The sequence below is a fragment of the Rana temporaria genome, chromosome 3, assembly GCF_905171775.1.
Source record: "Rana temporaria chromosome 3, aRanTem1.1, whole genome shotgun sequence".
In the NCBI taxonomy this organism is placed as follows: domain Eukaryota; kingdom Metazoa; phylum Chordata; class Amphibia; order Anura; family Ranidae; genus Rana; species Rana temporaria.
Genome location: NC_053491.1, coordinates 437,767,544 through 437,781,042, shown reverse-complemented (window position 1 = coordinate 437,781,042; position 13,499 = coordinate 437,767,544). Strand labels below are relative to the sequence as shown.

Here is a 13,499-nt window from a genome sequence, read left to right as displayed (position 1 = left end):
AATAGGGCTGGGCGTCATTTACGTTCATTTCGAAAGCATTGGCTTTTTGCGGGTTAATTTGGAGCATGCGCACTGGGATACTTTCACGGACGGCGCATGCGCCGTTCGTAAAAAGCGTCATTTACGTTGGGTCACAATAAATTTACATAACACACGCCCACATCTTCCACATTTGAATTAGGCGTGCTTACGCCGGCCTATTTACGCTATGCCGCCGCAACTTTGCTTTGTGAATACTGCACTTGCCTGTCAAAGTTGCGGAGGCGTAACGTAAATAGGATATGTTACGCCCGCACAAAGATGCGCTCTCCTACGTGAATCTGGCCCTACGTCTCTATACCCTGTAAACAGTCGTTTCAGCTAACAACATTTTTTCCTTTAGTGACCCTTTAATTTTCTTCTGGTTTTCCCTCTTTTTTTTCTTTCTTTCTAAGTGAATTTTTTTATTTTCTTTGGAAAGATTCTTGTAGGCAGTTTTTGCACTCATCATTTGTGTGCTGTTTTTGTACACGAAGTTCCAATTTCTAATGGTAAAATTAGCATCTTTTGATTTTTCTGTGTCTCTGCTAACCTAGGCCATCAGGTCTATTAAAGCAGTGGTAAACTGCCACAAAATAAAAAATAAAACATTCGTCTCTCTGCAGGTTTAAAGTGACACTATAGGTTTGATTTTTATTTCTTTTTTAAATAACAAACATGTCATACTTACCTCCACTGTGCAGCTCCGAAACGCCGCTTTCTGGGGTCCCCCGACGGCTCTCTAGGCACCTCCCCGCATCAGATAACCCCCTCTGGGAAGCGCTCTCCCAAGGGGGTTACCTTGCACGCGCGCTCCCGAGTCCAGAATTCGGCGTCCATAGCTGCTGAATGCAGGACTTGGCCCTGTTTTCTCGGCGCCCGCATCATTAGATTTGATGGACAGCAGCGGGAGCCAATGGCTGCGTTGCTATCAATCTATCCAATGAAGAGCCGAGAACCTCGGGCAAAGATCCAGCGCATTCTCGACGCAGGACTTTGACGGGGCTCAGGTAAGTAAAACTGGGGGCTGGGGGAGCCAGTAATTGTTAGATGTTTTTTCACCTTAATGCATAGGATGCATTAGGGTGAAAAAACAGGAGGGTTTACAACCCCTTTAAGTCATAATGTCAGAGGCGTTGCAAGGGTGGTGCGGGGGGGGGGGGGGGGTTCGCACCGGGTGACACCCGCTAGAGGGGTGACACCATCCCGTTTTTTTTTTTAGCTGACATGCCCAGCCTGCCCTGTGCAATCCCAGCCTGCCCTGTACCACCCCAGCCTGCCCTGTGCCACCCCAGCCTGCCCTGTACCACCCAACCTGCCCTGTACCACCCCAGCCTGCCCTGTACCACCCCAAACAGCCCTATACCACCCCAGCCTGCCCTGTACCCCCCCAACAGCCCTGTACCACCCCAGCCTGCCCTGTGCCACCCCAGCCTGCCCTGTGCCACCCCAGCCTGCCCTGTACCACCCCAAACTTTCCCATGCCACCCCAACTTGCCCTGTGCCACCCTAACTTGCCCTGTACCACCCCAATCTGCCCTATGCCACCATAACTTACCCTATACCACCCCAACCTTCCCAATGCCACCCTAACTTGCCCTGTACCACCCCAACCTTTCCCATGCCATTCCAACTTGCCCTATGCCACCCTAACTTGCACTATACCACCCCAACCTGCCCCGTACCACCCTAACTTACCCTATACCACCCCAACCTGCTCTATGCAACCCTAACTTGCCCTATACCACCCCAAACTACCCTATATCACCCCAACATGCCCTATACCACCTTAACCTGTCCTATAACACCCCACTACACCAACCTGCCACTATACCACTCTATACTACCCTAACCTGCCACTATACTGCCCTATACTATCATTTACAGGGGCTGGTTTGGGGTGCGCCCCGTGCCCGTGCGCTGCCTGCTTGGAGCTGGGCAGCCTAGACAGAGGGGGGGTGACACCATGTTTTACGGCACCGGGTGACTCCAACCTTAGTGACGCCACTGCATAATGTACTAATATGCACTACATACACATTTTAACAGACTTACCTGCACACGGAGCCCTCCCGCGCATCACTGTCAGGGCTCCCCAGCGCTTCCTCCTTCACCGGGTCTTCCTTTCTAGATTGCGTGCTATGGCTATATGAATGGCAAGGACTGCGATGATGTCACTCCCATGTATGTGCGAGGAAAATCCTGGCATGAAGATCTGAAGGTGAGTCGTGGGTGGGCAGTCCCTTTAGAGCGCATGCGCCGGTGACGTCACTGAATGCATCCTGTGTTAATATCCCCTAAACAGTGAAAGTTTAGGAGATATTCACCATACCTAAAGGTAAGTCATATTTTAGGATTTACCTGTAGTTACAAAGTAGACTTTACTTCCACTTTAATGTACCTCGTTCAGATTTGTATTTTTTTCCTAAATTTTTGTATAATTATTTCCCCTTCGTTATCTCTGGAGGTTACAGTATTATCAGATGTTACAGTAAGCTTCTCACAGTACACTGGACTCTTATGCTTTTTTTTTCAACTCTATTAATATGTTCTGTAATATTGGATTATAAAGCACATCTTGGGGTGTTTTAAACCCACCCCCCATATCTTATCTTTTTGTTTATCTTTGGTTTGAATGTAATGCGATGCATACTGTGCAAAGTATTGCAATAAGCGCTGGATGCTTCTTGGATGCAGTAATAAAGCTTTCATTTCATGGAGAAACATGAACAGGAAGCAGGAATATACAAGTGCATGCACTGAGATAGACAATACATCCTGTTATATCATAGAAAACATGATTTATACACTACAATATTACAGCGCCACCTGCTGCATAGATGGGTGGCTGGGAGAACAAACAGGAAGACAATAGCAAACATTAATTTGCTACTGTCACACAACTGGGTGGGCCCACTGCACTCCGAGCCCACTCTTCTTTGAAGCCAATTAGAGCCTCTGTCTTTACTCGTGTGCTTCTAAAAAAATTAAATTAGGGGTGGGGCGCATGGATTATGGGGGGCGTGGCCCCTGTGCTCTTTGGGCTAGATTTAGGTAGCTGCGCTTGATCTTACGGCGGCGCAGCGTATCGTATTTACGCTACACCGCCGCAACTTACAGGAGCAAGTGCAGTATTCACAAAGCACTTGCTCCGTAAGTTGCGGCGGCGTAGCGTAAATGGGGCCGGCGTAAGCGCGCGTAACTAAAATGTGGAAGGGGGCGTGTTTTATGTAAATCTATGATGACCTGACGTGATTGACGTTTTGTACGAACGGCGCATGCGCCGTCCGTGTACATATCCCAGTGTGCATTGCTCCCAAGTACACCGCAACAACGTATTGGTTTCAACGTGAACGTAAATTACGTCCAGCCCTATTCGAACGACTTATGCAAACGACGTAAAAAATTCAAAAATCTAAGCGGGAACGACGTCCATACTTAACATTGCGTGCGCCTCATAGAGGCAGGAGCAACGTTACGCCGGAAAAAGCCTTACGCAAACAACGTAAAAAACTACTGCCGGGCGCACGTACGTTTGTGAATCGGCGTATCTAGGTAATTTGCATACTCTACTCTACGCCGAAAACGACGGAAGTGCCACCTAGCGGCCAGCGTGAGAATGCACCCTAAGATACGACGGCGTAAGAGAATTACGCCAGTCGGATCTTAGGCTAATGTCGGCGTATCTTGCTTTCTGAATACAGAAAGAAGATACGCCGGCGCAGATTTGAATTTACACGGCGTATCAATAGATACGCCGGCGGAAATTCTTTCTGAATCTACCCCCTTATGGACAGGCCGCTGCTGCCAAGGGAGGGCTGTAGGTTAAGGGGATAATTTTTAAATGAAATCTGGGGACATTTTTTTTTTACTAGTAATGGCAGCAATCAGCGACTCTCTGACTGTCGCCGTTGCCACCCGCCTCACAGCCTATCAAGTCTTACTCTCCAGGCCCCGGCTACTACTGGGTGGGGAGCGGAGGAAGAACATGCGAGCGGAGCTGAATGGGCATGCACTGGAACTGAATAAATATTTCCTCCGCTCCGAACAGCACATGATCATCAAAAAGGGGAACAGATAATGGAAAAAATACACCCCCCTTAAAGCGGAAGTAAACCCATCGATTTAACAGTTTCAAAAAGCAGTTGCATTTCCGGCATGCCGGGATTGCTAACTGTCCCATTGGTTGTGCTCTCAACCAAACTGTCAAACCATCCAATGGCTGGTGTCATAACTGATCACATGTGCAGCACCATGGCAGTTGAAGATTAAATATAGGCCAAGATGGCAGCTTCCTTGGCAGAAAATGATAGGTGGGTTTACTTCCACTTTAAGCTAGTAGGAGCGGCGGAGCAGGGGTGTGTAATTCAGATTTTTTTTTTATTCTGCACTGACTGTCTTCGAAATAGCCCCAGCCCCTGTTCAAATCCAATCCGGGGACAAAACTGGGGACAGACCTGGTCTAGGGACAGTGTCCTCAATCCGGGGACTGTCCCCGGAAACCTGGGATGTCTGGTCACCCTACTGTAGGTTGGACATCTAGGATGTAAAAAGCTATAAAGCTGCAACTGTATGGAGATGAAGCTTATACTTACTTTGAATGTACATTGGTTTAGGCAGGCTTAGGGTTTTAAACTCAGCCTCACAGGTGAACTCCATCTCATGCATCTCTTGGGTGACCTCCACGGTACAGGTGACATTTGGGTAGTTTCCTTTTCTAGGGGTGCAATCTTTGATGGTCGTGTTACCCTTGATGACAAGTTTAACATCTGGGTAGTCATTGTAGGGTAAAGTGCATGTAATGGACGTGACGTCATCTTCAATGATATTCTCTTCGAAATGCAAAACAGGGATTGGCAGACTACCTGAAAGGACAAAATGTTCCATTATAAGAATGTATCACTGGTTCCATTCATTCAACACAGTAAAGACTAGTGGTTCAAGGCGTATCCAAAGTTTTCTGGCGTACAAATAATGTATTCTGACTGGACCTCTGGCAAGGTGCTTTAATAGTTTATTAAAGTTTATGTTGAACCAATCACTAAAATCTTACAGAAACTTAAAGCAATGTTAACCACTTGAAGACCTCATTACATATATTTACATTGCGGCTTTAAAGTTGTATGCCGGGATGATGCCTGCTGCTACAGGCATCATTTCAGAATTGTTTTTTTACAAGATGCAATCGACTTATGTAAAAGCCGCCCAAGCAGCTAATTAGCCGCTGGATTGCATTACAGGTGACAGGAGAGGTCACCTCCCCTTTCCCAACGCCCACTGGAGAACTGGCTGTTCCGCCGGCTTACCATAGAGCCATTGGAGGACCAGAAGGTCTTAGATGAGCTCTCTGGTATTGGAAACCGGAAGCGACGAGTACTATCGTTACTTCTGTTTTCCCGAACCTAAACAGAGTCACACTGATGTTGGCATCTGAGATCTCTCCATAAAGTGTACCTGTCACTACCTATTCCTTTCACAAATTATGTTTAAAAACCTTGTGACAGCAATAAAAGTGATATTTTTTAAAAACATTTTTTTAAGCACCCCTGTCTGTCAGAGCATGAGCTATTTTGCAAAGAAGAATGGGCAAAAATGTCCCTCTCTAGATGTGCAAAGCTAGTAGAGACATACCCAAGAAGACTTGCAGCTGTAATTTCAGAGAAAGGAGGTTCTACAAAGTTTTGACTTCTTCCACTTCACAATTATGTGCCACTTTTTTGTTGGTCTATCACATAAAATCCCAATAAAATACATTTACGTTTTTGGTTGTAACATAAAAAAAATGCTGAACAATTTCAAATGGATATAGATACTTTTTCAAGGTAGTAAATTTGATGCTATAATTTCGCCTGCGTATATTGACACAACATTTTTGTTTATCTTGCAAAAGAATAATAAAGCTATTTATAAAAAAATAAAAATAATTGTGTGTGTGTATATATATATATATATATATATATATATATATATATATATATATATATATATAAAATATATATATATATATATATATACACACACACTATCTCACAAAAGTGAGTACACCCTCACATTTTTGAAAATATTTTATTATATCTTTTCATGTGAAATTACACTTTGCTACAATGTATAACGTATAAAATAACTTAACACACAGCTATTAATGTCTAAACCGCTGGCAACAGAAGTGAGTACACCCCTAAGTGAAAAATTTCCAAATTTGGCCCAATTAGCCATTTTCCCTCCCCGGTGTCATGTGACTTGTTAGGCCCCGTACACACGACCAAACATGTATGCTGAAACTGGTCCGCGGACCAGTTTCAGCATACATGTTCGGTCATGTGTAGGCGCGAGCGGGCAGAATTCCAGCAAACATTTGCCCGCCGGGACTTTTCCCAGCGGGCAAATATTCCTGGACTTGTTTTAAAACTGTCCGCTGGAATCCTGCCCGCTCGGACATGTATGATCGTCAGTACAGACCTACCGTACATGTCCGAGCGCCCGCTGTCCCTCGCATGCTTCGAATAACTTTGACGCATGCGTGGAAGCATTTAAAAGGCAGGCCCGCCCACGTCGCCGCATCATCATCGCGGCGACGGCGCGGACACGCCCCGCGTATTGTTTACGCGCGGACTTCTGTACGATGTTAGTACAGCCATCGTACAGAAGTCCCCGGGCAGACATGTACGGTGAAAATGGTCCGACGGACCGGTTTCATCGTACATGTTTGCCCGTGTGTACCCGGCCTTAGTGTTACAAGGTCTCAGGTGTGAATGGGGAGCAGGTGTGTTAAATTTGGTGTTATCGCTCTCACTCTCTCATACTGGTCACTGGAAGTTCAACATGGCACCTCATGGCAAAGAACTCTCTGAGGATCTGAAAAAAAATATTGTTGCGCTACATAAAGATGGACTAGGCTATAAGAAGATTGCTAAGACCCTGAAACTGAGTTGCAGCAAAACCATACAGCAGTTTAGAAGGACAAATTCCACTCAGAACAGGCCTCGCCATGGTCGAACAAAGAAGTTGAGTGCACGTGCTCAGCGTCATATCCAGAGATTGTCTTTGGGAAATAGAGGTATGAGTGCTGCCAGCATTGCTGCAGAGGTTGAAGGGGTGGAGGGTCAGCCTGTCAGTGCTCAGACCATATGCCGCACACTGCATCAAATTGGCCTGCATGGCTGTTGCCCCAGAAGGAAGACTCTTCTAAAGATGATGCACAAGAAAGCCTGCAAACAGTTTGCTGAAGACAAGCAGACTAAGGACACGGATTACTGGAACCATGTCCTGTGGTCTGATGAGACCAAGATAAACTTATTTGTTTCAGATGGTGACAAGCGTGTGTGGAGGCAACCAGATGAGGAATACAAAGACAAGTGTGTCTTGCCTACAGCCAAGCATGGTGGTGGGAGTGTCATGGTCTGGGGCTGCATGAGTGCTGCCGGCACTGGGGAGCTACAGTTCATTGAGGGAACCATGAATGCCAACATGTACTGTGACATACTGCAGCAGATCATTATCCCCTCTCTTCAGAGACTGGGCTGCAGGGCAGTATTCCAACATAACGACCCCAAACACACCTCCAAGACAACCACTGTCTTGCTAAAGAAGCTGAGAGTAAAGGTGATGGACTGGCCAAGCATGTCTCCAGTAAGGGTGCCACCGCATCCCTTTAAAACCAAACACATTATAATTACACAGGTTCTGTGGCTGATTAAGGTGGTAATTAAACTCACTTGGTGCTTTATCTGCATTCAATTAGCCTCAGAACCTGTGTAATTCATATGTGTTCAGGTTTAAAGGGATGAGGTGGCAACTCTAGTCTCCAGGCCTAAACCCTATTGAGCATCTGTGGGGCATCCTCAAATGGAAGGTGGAGGAGCGCAAGGTCTCTAACATTCACCAGCTCTGTGATGTCATCATGGAGGAGTGGAAGAGACTCCAGTAACAACCTGTGAAGCTCTGGTGAACTCAATGCCCAAGAGGGTTAAGGCAGTGCTGGAAAATAATGGTGGCCACACAAAATATTTTGGGCCCAGTTTGAACATTTTCACTTAGGGGTGTACTCACTTTTGTTGCCAGCGGTTTAGACATTAATGGCTGTGTTGAGTTATTTTGAGGAGACAGCAAATGTACACTGTTATACAAGCTGTACACTCACTACTTTACATTGTAGCAAAGTGTCATTTCTTCAGTGTTGTCACATGAAAAGATAATAAATATTAAAATATTAATATAATAAAATATTTACAAAAATTTAAGGGGTGTACTCACTTTTGAGACATACTCGGTGTGTGTGTGTATATATATATATATATATATATATATATGTGTATACATAGTTTTTAGCTTTTTTTTGGATATACTGTATAAACAAAACAAAAAAGCTTAAATTATAATGGTAAATAAATAACGTTGAAAGATTAGCTGCAAAATACTGCTAAGAAGAAAGGAAGAAGCAAAAACATTGTCATCTTCCAGTGCAGCTGGGTTAATAGTACCTAGGAACTTGCCATATGTACTCATCACTTGTGCTGACATGACAGCTCCTCCATTCATAAAAGTTGTACTATAGCTTCCATCAATGAAAAATTCTATGGTCCATATTCACCGAGAGCACGGCGCACATTACGCCACCGTAGTGTAACCCCTGTACGCTACGCCAACGCAGCGCAGAGAGGCAAGCATGGAATTCATCAAGCCAGTGCTCCCAACGTTGCACCAGCGTGGCGTGGGTTTCAAAGGCGCAGGCCGGCGTAGGTGGAAGTGGGCGTGACCCATGCAAATGAGGCGTGACCCCATGCAAACGATGGGCCGAGCGCCAGACAAGTACGTATAACGAACTGTGCATGCGCCGTGACGTGGATGCATCCCCCTGCGCCTGCTCACAACTACGTCGGAACAACTGCCTAAGCTACGGCGGATCACTGCCTACGCCATGAACGTAACCTACGCCCAGCCAGACACACGTCCAACGTAAAATACGCCGGCTTGTGTTCCCTGGTGCAGACCTTTGCATGTCTGCTGCTAGGTTGCACCTCCTTTATGGGGCCTAACTTTACGCCGGACGTACAACTTACTCTCATAGCCTGCGTTGGGCGCACGCAGGTTTGTGAATCGCCGTATTTCCCTCATTTGCATGTTTGAATGGCTAATCAATGGGAGCGGCACCATGCTCCCAGCCTAAATGTGCGCCCACTCTATGCCGGCGTAAGCAAGATACGTTGGCGGGGTGTAGCCTGGTTTTAGGCGCATATCTGTTTGTGGGTCTGGCGCACAGATACGACGGCGCACATTTGCACTTACGTCGGCGTAAATTGTTATACGTCGGCGTAAGTGCTTTGTGAATCTGGGGCTATCTATCTATCTTATAACACATAGACAGATTAAATAGAGGGAAAGACTGGAGTTTGACTTTAACAAAGAAAGGCTCCAATGATGGAGGAAAAGTTTTCTTCAGTGAAAGGCGGTGTGGAATGTGTGTCAGGAAGTCTGTGTTGATAGATATAATATCAATTGCTTACAATATTTAGCTAAGACAATCATGCAGTAATAAATAATCAAGTGTGGATGTTTTTCCAGGCTCACAATTAAATACCATTGTCTTATTTTATTTTCAGGAAATAACTTATTTATGCATCTGGTTTAAAGATTTGGCAAGTTCCCCATGTGCGGTTTAGTTTGCGTTCATAAATATAGTTATGGCATTTTGTTATTGCGATAAATAAACAGGACTTGATTTTCCCATGCAAAACCAGGACATGTTTAAAGCTCACCACACACCTTCCAATGTGACTGTACAATCTCCTTTGCCAACAACTATGTAGTATGAGGGACATATCGATTGAATACAGATTGATTGGGTAGTTTGGGTAGGTCCTGAGATTACATTGTTCTGGTAAATTTAAAGTGGGTTGTATAAAGATTATAACTCGTATTTTCTATAGGTGAGGTTTCAGCCCTCTATAGGTCATCAGTTTGGTGTTACGGAGGAGGTCTTGTGTTTGAATCAGGGCCGTCTTTAAGGCTATTACGGCATTGGTGGTTATTAAGGTTATTACGAAACGCGTAGGGCGGAGCGGTGCAACGTGCTGATGTTACCGCCTGTTTACTGCTCGCTTACCCTGACGGATGGGTTTGTCCGATCGCGCCTTGGCCGGCGCATCGGACACAAGGCTTTCATTTCAAGTTCTAATTGTAAGTGTGTTATTTACTGTTTTGAGCAATAAATCAAAAGGTTTTTATACTATTGGAGCCCTTATATCTTTTCATACACCACGCTATCTGCTCATGGGTCTGAACATCTGCCGGATCACAGATGTTACGCCGCCGTAACTAAGGGCGCAAGTTCTTTCTGAATACGGAACTTGCACCCTAATTTACGGAAGCGTAACGTATCTGAGATACGTTACGCCACGCGGATAGGTACACCAATGTATCTGAATCCGGCCCTATTACTTTAGGTTGAGCTGAACAATCACATTTTAATATCACACATAGGTAGTTTCCCATCGGTTTGCTTCTTGTCTCTATTTCCTGTCTGATAACAGAACCAGCCGCACTGAAAAGGCAGGAAATCGAAAAAGCAGCTGATGTAGAGCTTAGGAAACCACACCAGTCCTAGGCATTGGGTATTGTGGGCGGAGGAGATTGGTGTTATGGAAAATGCAGACACTTCACTTGAAATAGATGGCAGTCAGAACATTTTTATTTTGTTTTATAATATATTTCACAGCTAAAAAATAAATGTATACAAATATTTTTATTTCTGTTTAACCACTTCAGCTCCGGAAGGTTTACTCCCTTAATGACCAGGCCATTTTTTGTGATACAGCACTGCGTTACTTTTACTTTGTCGTGCAATGCTGTCCCCAAATATTTTTTTCCCCACACAAATAGAGCTTTATTTTGGTGGTATTTGTTTTCAATTTCCTTTTTATTGATGTATACACAAATATTTACAATTATACAAAATTCATTAAAATATTCATATTCATTTATTTATTCTCCTGTATGACTATAAGGAATCTTAGTTGTTCCCTATTACCTTTCTTATTCCCATCCTACATTCCTCTATTCGACTTCAGGAGTTTTACCCCCCCCCCCCCCTCATATGCACCTATCATTCCAAACTCGTTCATCCTACCGAAAAAAAAAGAGAGAAACACCCATACATGTCTTATTCTCTCCCTCTTTTCCTCCTATACCCTCTTAACCACTTCAGACCCGGACCATTTTGCTGGTCAAAGACCAGGCCACTTTTTTGCGATTCGGCACTGCCATGCTTTAGCTGACAATTGAGCGGTCGTGCGGCGCGGCTCCCAAACAAAATTGACGCCCTTTTTTCCCCGTAAATATAGCTTTCTTTCAGTGGTATTTGATCACCTCTGCGGTTTTTATTTTTTGCGCTATAAACAAAAATAGAGCGACAATTTTGAAAAAAAAACAATATTTTTTACTTTTTGCTATAATAAATATCCCCCAAAAATATATAAATAAAAATTTAGGCCGATACGTATTCGTCTACATATTTTTGGTAAAAAATAAATCGCAATAAGCGTATATTGACCGGTTTGCGCGGAAGTTATAGCAGCTACAAAATAGGGGGTAGTTTTATGGCATTTTTATTAATAATTTTGGCGGTGATCATCAATTTTTATTGTGACTGTGACTTTATGTCGGACACATTTGACACATTTTTGGGACCATTGTCATTTTTACAGCAATCAGTGCTATAAAAATGCACTGATTACTGTAAAAATGACACTGGCCGTGAAGGGGTTAACCACTAGGTGGCACTGCAGGGTCAGTACTATGGAGTGATTCTTACTGTTAGGGGGCGTGGCTACACGTCACATCACTGATGACCGTTCCCGATTACGGGGAACAGCCATCAGTGACAGTGTCACTAGGCAGAATAGGGCCTTGTTTACAAAGGCATCCCCCTGTTCTTCCTTTGCCGACCGCGGGCCGACCGGGAACATCGAGTTCCTGGGACCCACGAACACGCTCACGAGGCACGCCTGCTGGGCGGCAAATTTAAAGGGATGTACAGGTACGCCAATGTGCCTGCCTGTGCCATTGTGTCGACGTACATTTGCGTGCGGAGGTCGTCAAGTGGTTAAGGGGTTGACTGTTCCTTTTCATTCATAAATATTCTATCATTCTTTTTGAGGACCGAAATTCTTCCCTTTTTTGCCATATTCCTGGCATTTGATTTTTTATATAACCTTCTTCTCATATCTGTTTTTCTATATATTGTATTTCGAACATTTCACATATGCAGTCTGTTATCGTCAGGCTTTTTATTTCTCTCCATCTACTATTAATGTTCTAGCTGCCGTTGTCATATGGTGAAGAATGCCCGTTTTTATAGCCTTAATTGAATCTGGCATTAAAGAGAATAGTGAAATAGTTATACTTGGACTCGTCTCCGCTCCCGACACTTCCTGATAAATCTCAAATATCTTATTCCAGAAATTCCTCACCAGATGATACCTTTTGGTGGTATTTGATCACCTCTGCAGTTTTTATTTTTTGCGTTTAACCACTACACTACCGGCCGCCGTCAATTGACGGCGGTACAATAGTCCTATTGTTCTGACAGGACGTCATATGACATCCTTGTCTTTCACAGCCGCTAGGGGGCGTGGGCGACGCGGGCGCACCCGTCGTGTTACTGGGAACACGATGCGCGTGCGGCCGTAGTGGCCGCCGGGCACCTGCGATTGCCCAGTAACAGAGCAGGGACGTGGAGCTCTGAGTGTAAACACAGAGCTCCACGTCCTGTCAGGGAGAGGAGACCGATCTGTGTCCCTTGTACATAGGGACACAGATCGGTCACCTCCCCCAGTCAGTCCCCTCCCCCCCACAGTAAGAATCACTCCCTGGTTACACATTTAACCCCTTCCTCGCCCCCTAGTGTTGACCCCTTCACTGGCAGTCACATTTATACAATAATTAGTGCATATTTATAGCACTGATCGCTGTATAAGTGTGAATGGTCCCAAAAATGTGTCAAAAGTGTCCGATGCGTCCGCCATAATGTCGCAGTCCCAATAAAAATTGCAGATCGCCGACATTAATAGTAAAAAAAAAAAAAAATCATAATTATGTCCCCTATTTTGTAGGCGCTATAACTTTTGCGCAAACCAGTCACTATATGCTTTTTGCGATTTTTTTTAACCAGAAATAGGTAGAAGAATACGTATCGGCCTATATATATTTTTTTTTAAAAATGGGATATTTATTATAGCAAAAAGTAAAAAATAGTGTTTTTTTTTTCAAAAGTGTCGCTGTTTTTTTGTTTATAGCACAAAAAATAAAAACCGCAGAGGTGATTAAATACCACCAAAAGAAAGCTCTATTTGTGGGAAAAAAAGGACGTCAATTTTGTTTGGGAGCCACGTCGCACGACCGCGCAATTGTCTGTTAAAGCGACGCAGTGCCGAAAGCTGAAATTTCGCCTGGGCAGGAAGGAGGTATATGTGCCCAGTAAGCAA

The 13,499-nt window shown here is 44.5% G+C and overlaps 1 protein-coding gene across 1 annotated transcript in view; it reads right to left on the bottom strand.

Annotated features, from left to right (window-relative positions):
- Positions 1-13,499, bottom strand: part of LOC120933283 (intercellular adhesion molecule 5-like) — a 61,682-nt gene that overhangs the window by 29,237 nt on the left and 18,946 nt on the right. The window contains exon 2 of the mRNA XM_040346408.1: positions 4,614-4,883. Coding sequence (XP_040202342.1) covers positions 4,614-4,883 — 270 coding nt within the window. The remainder of the gene's footprint in view (positions 1-4,613; positions 4,884-13,499) is intronic.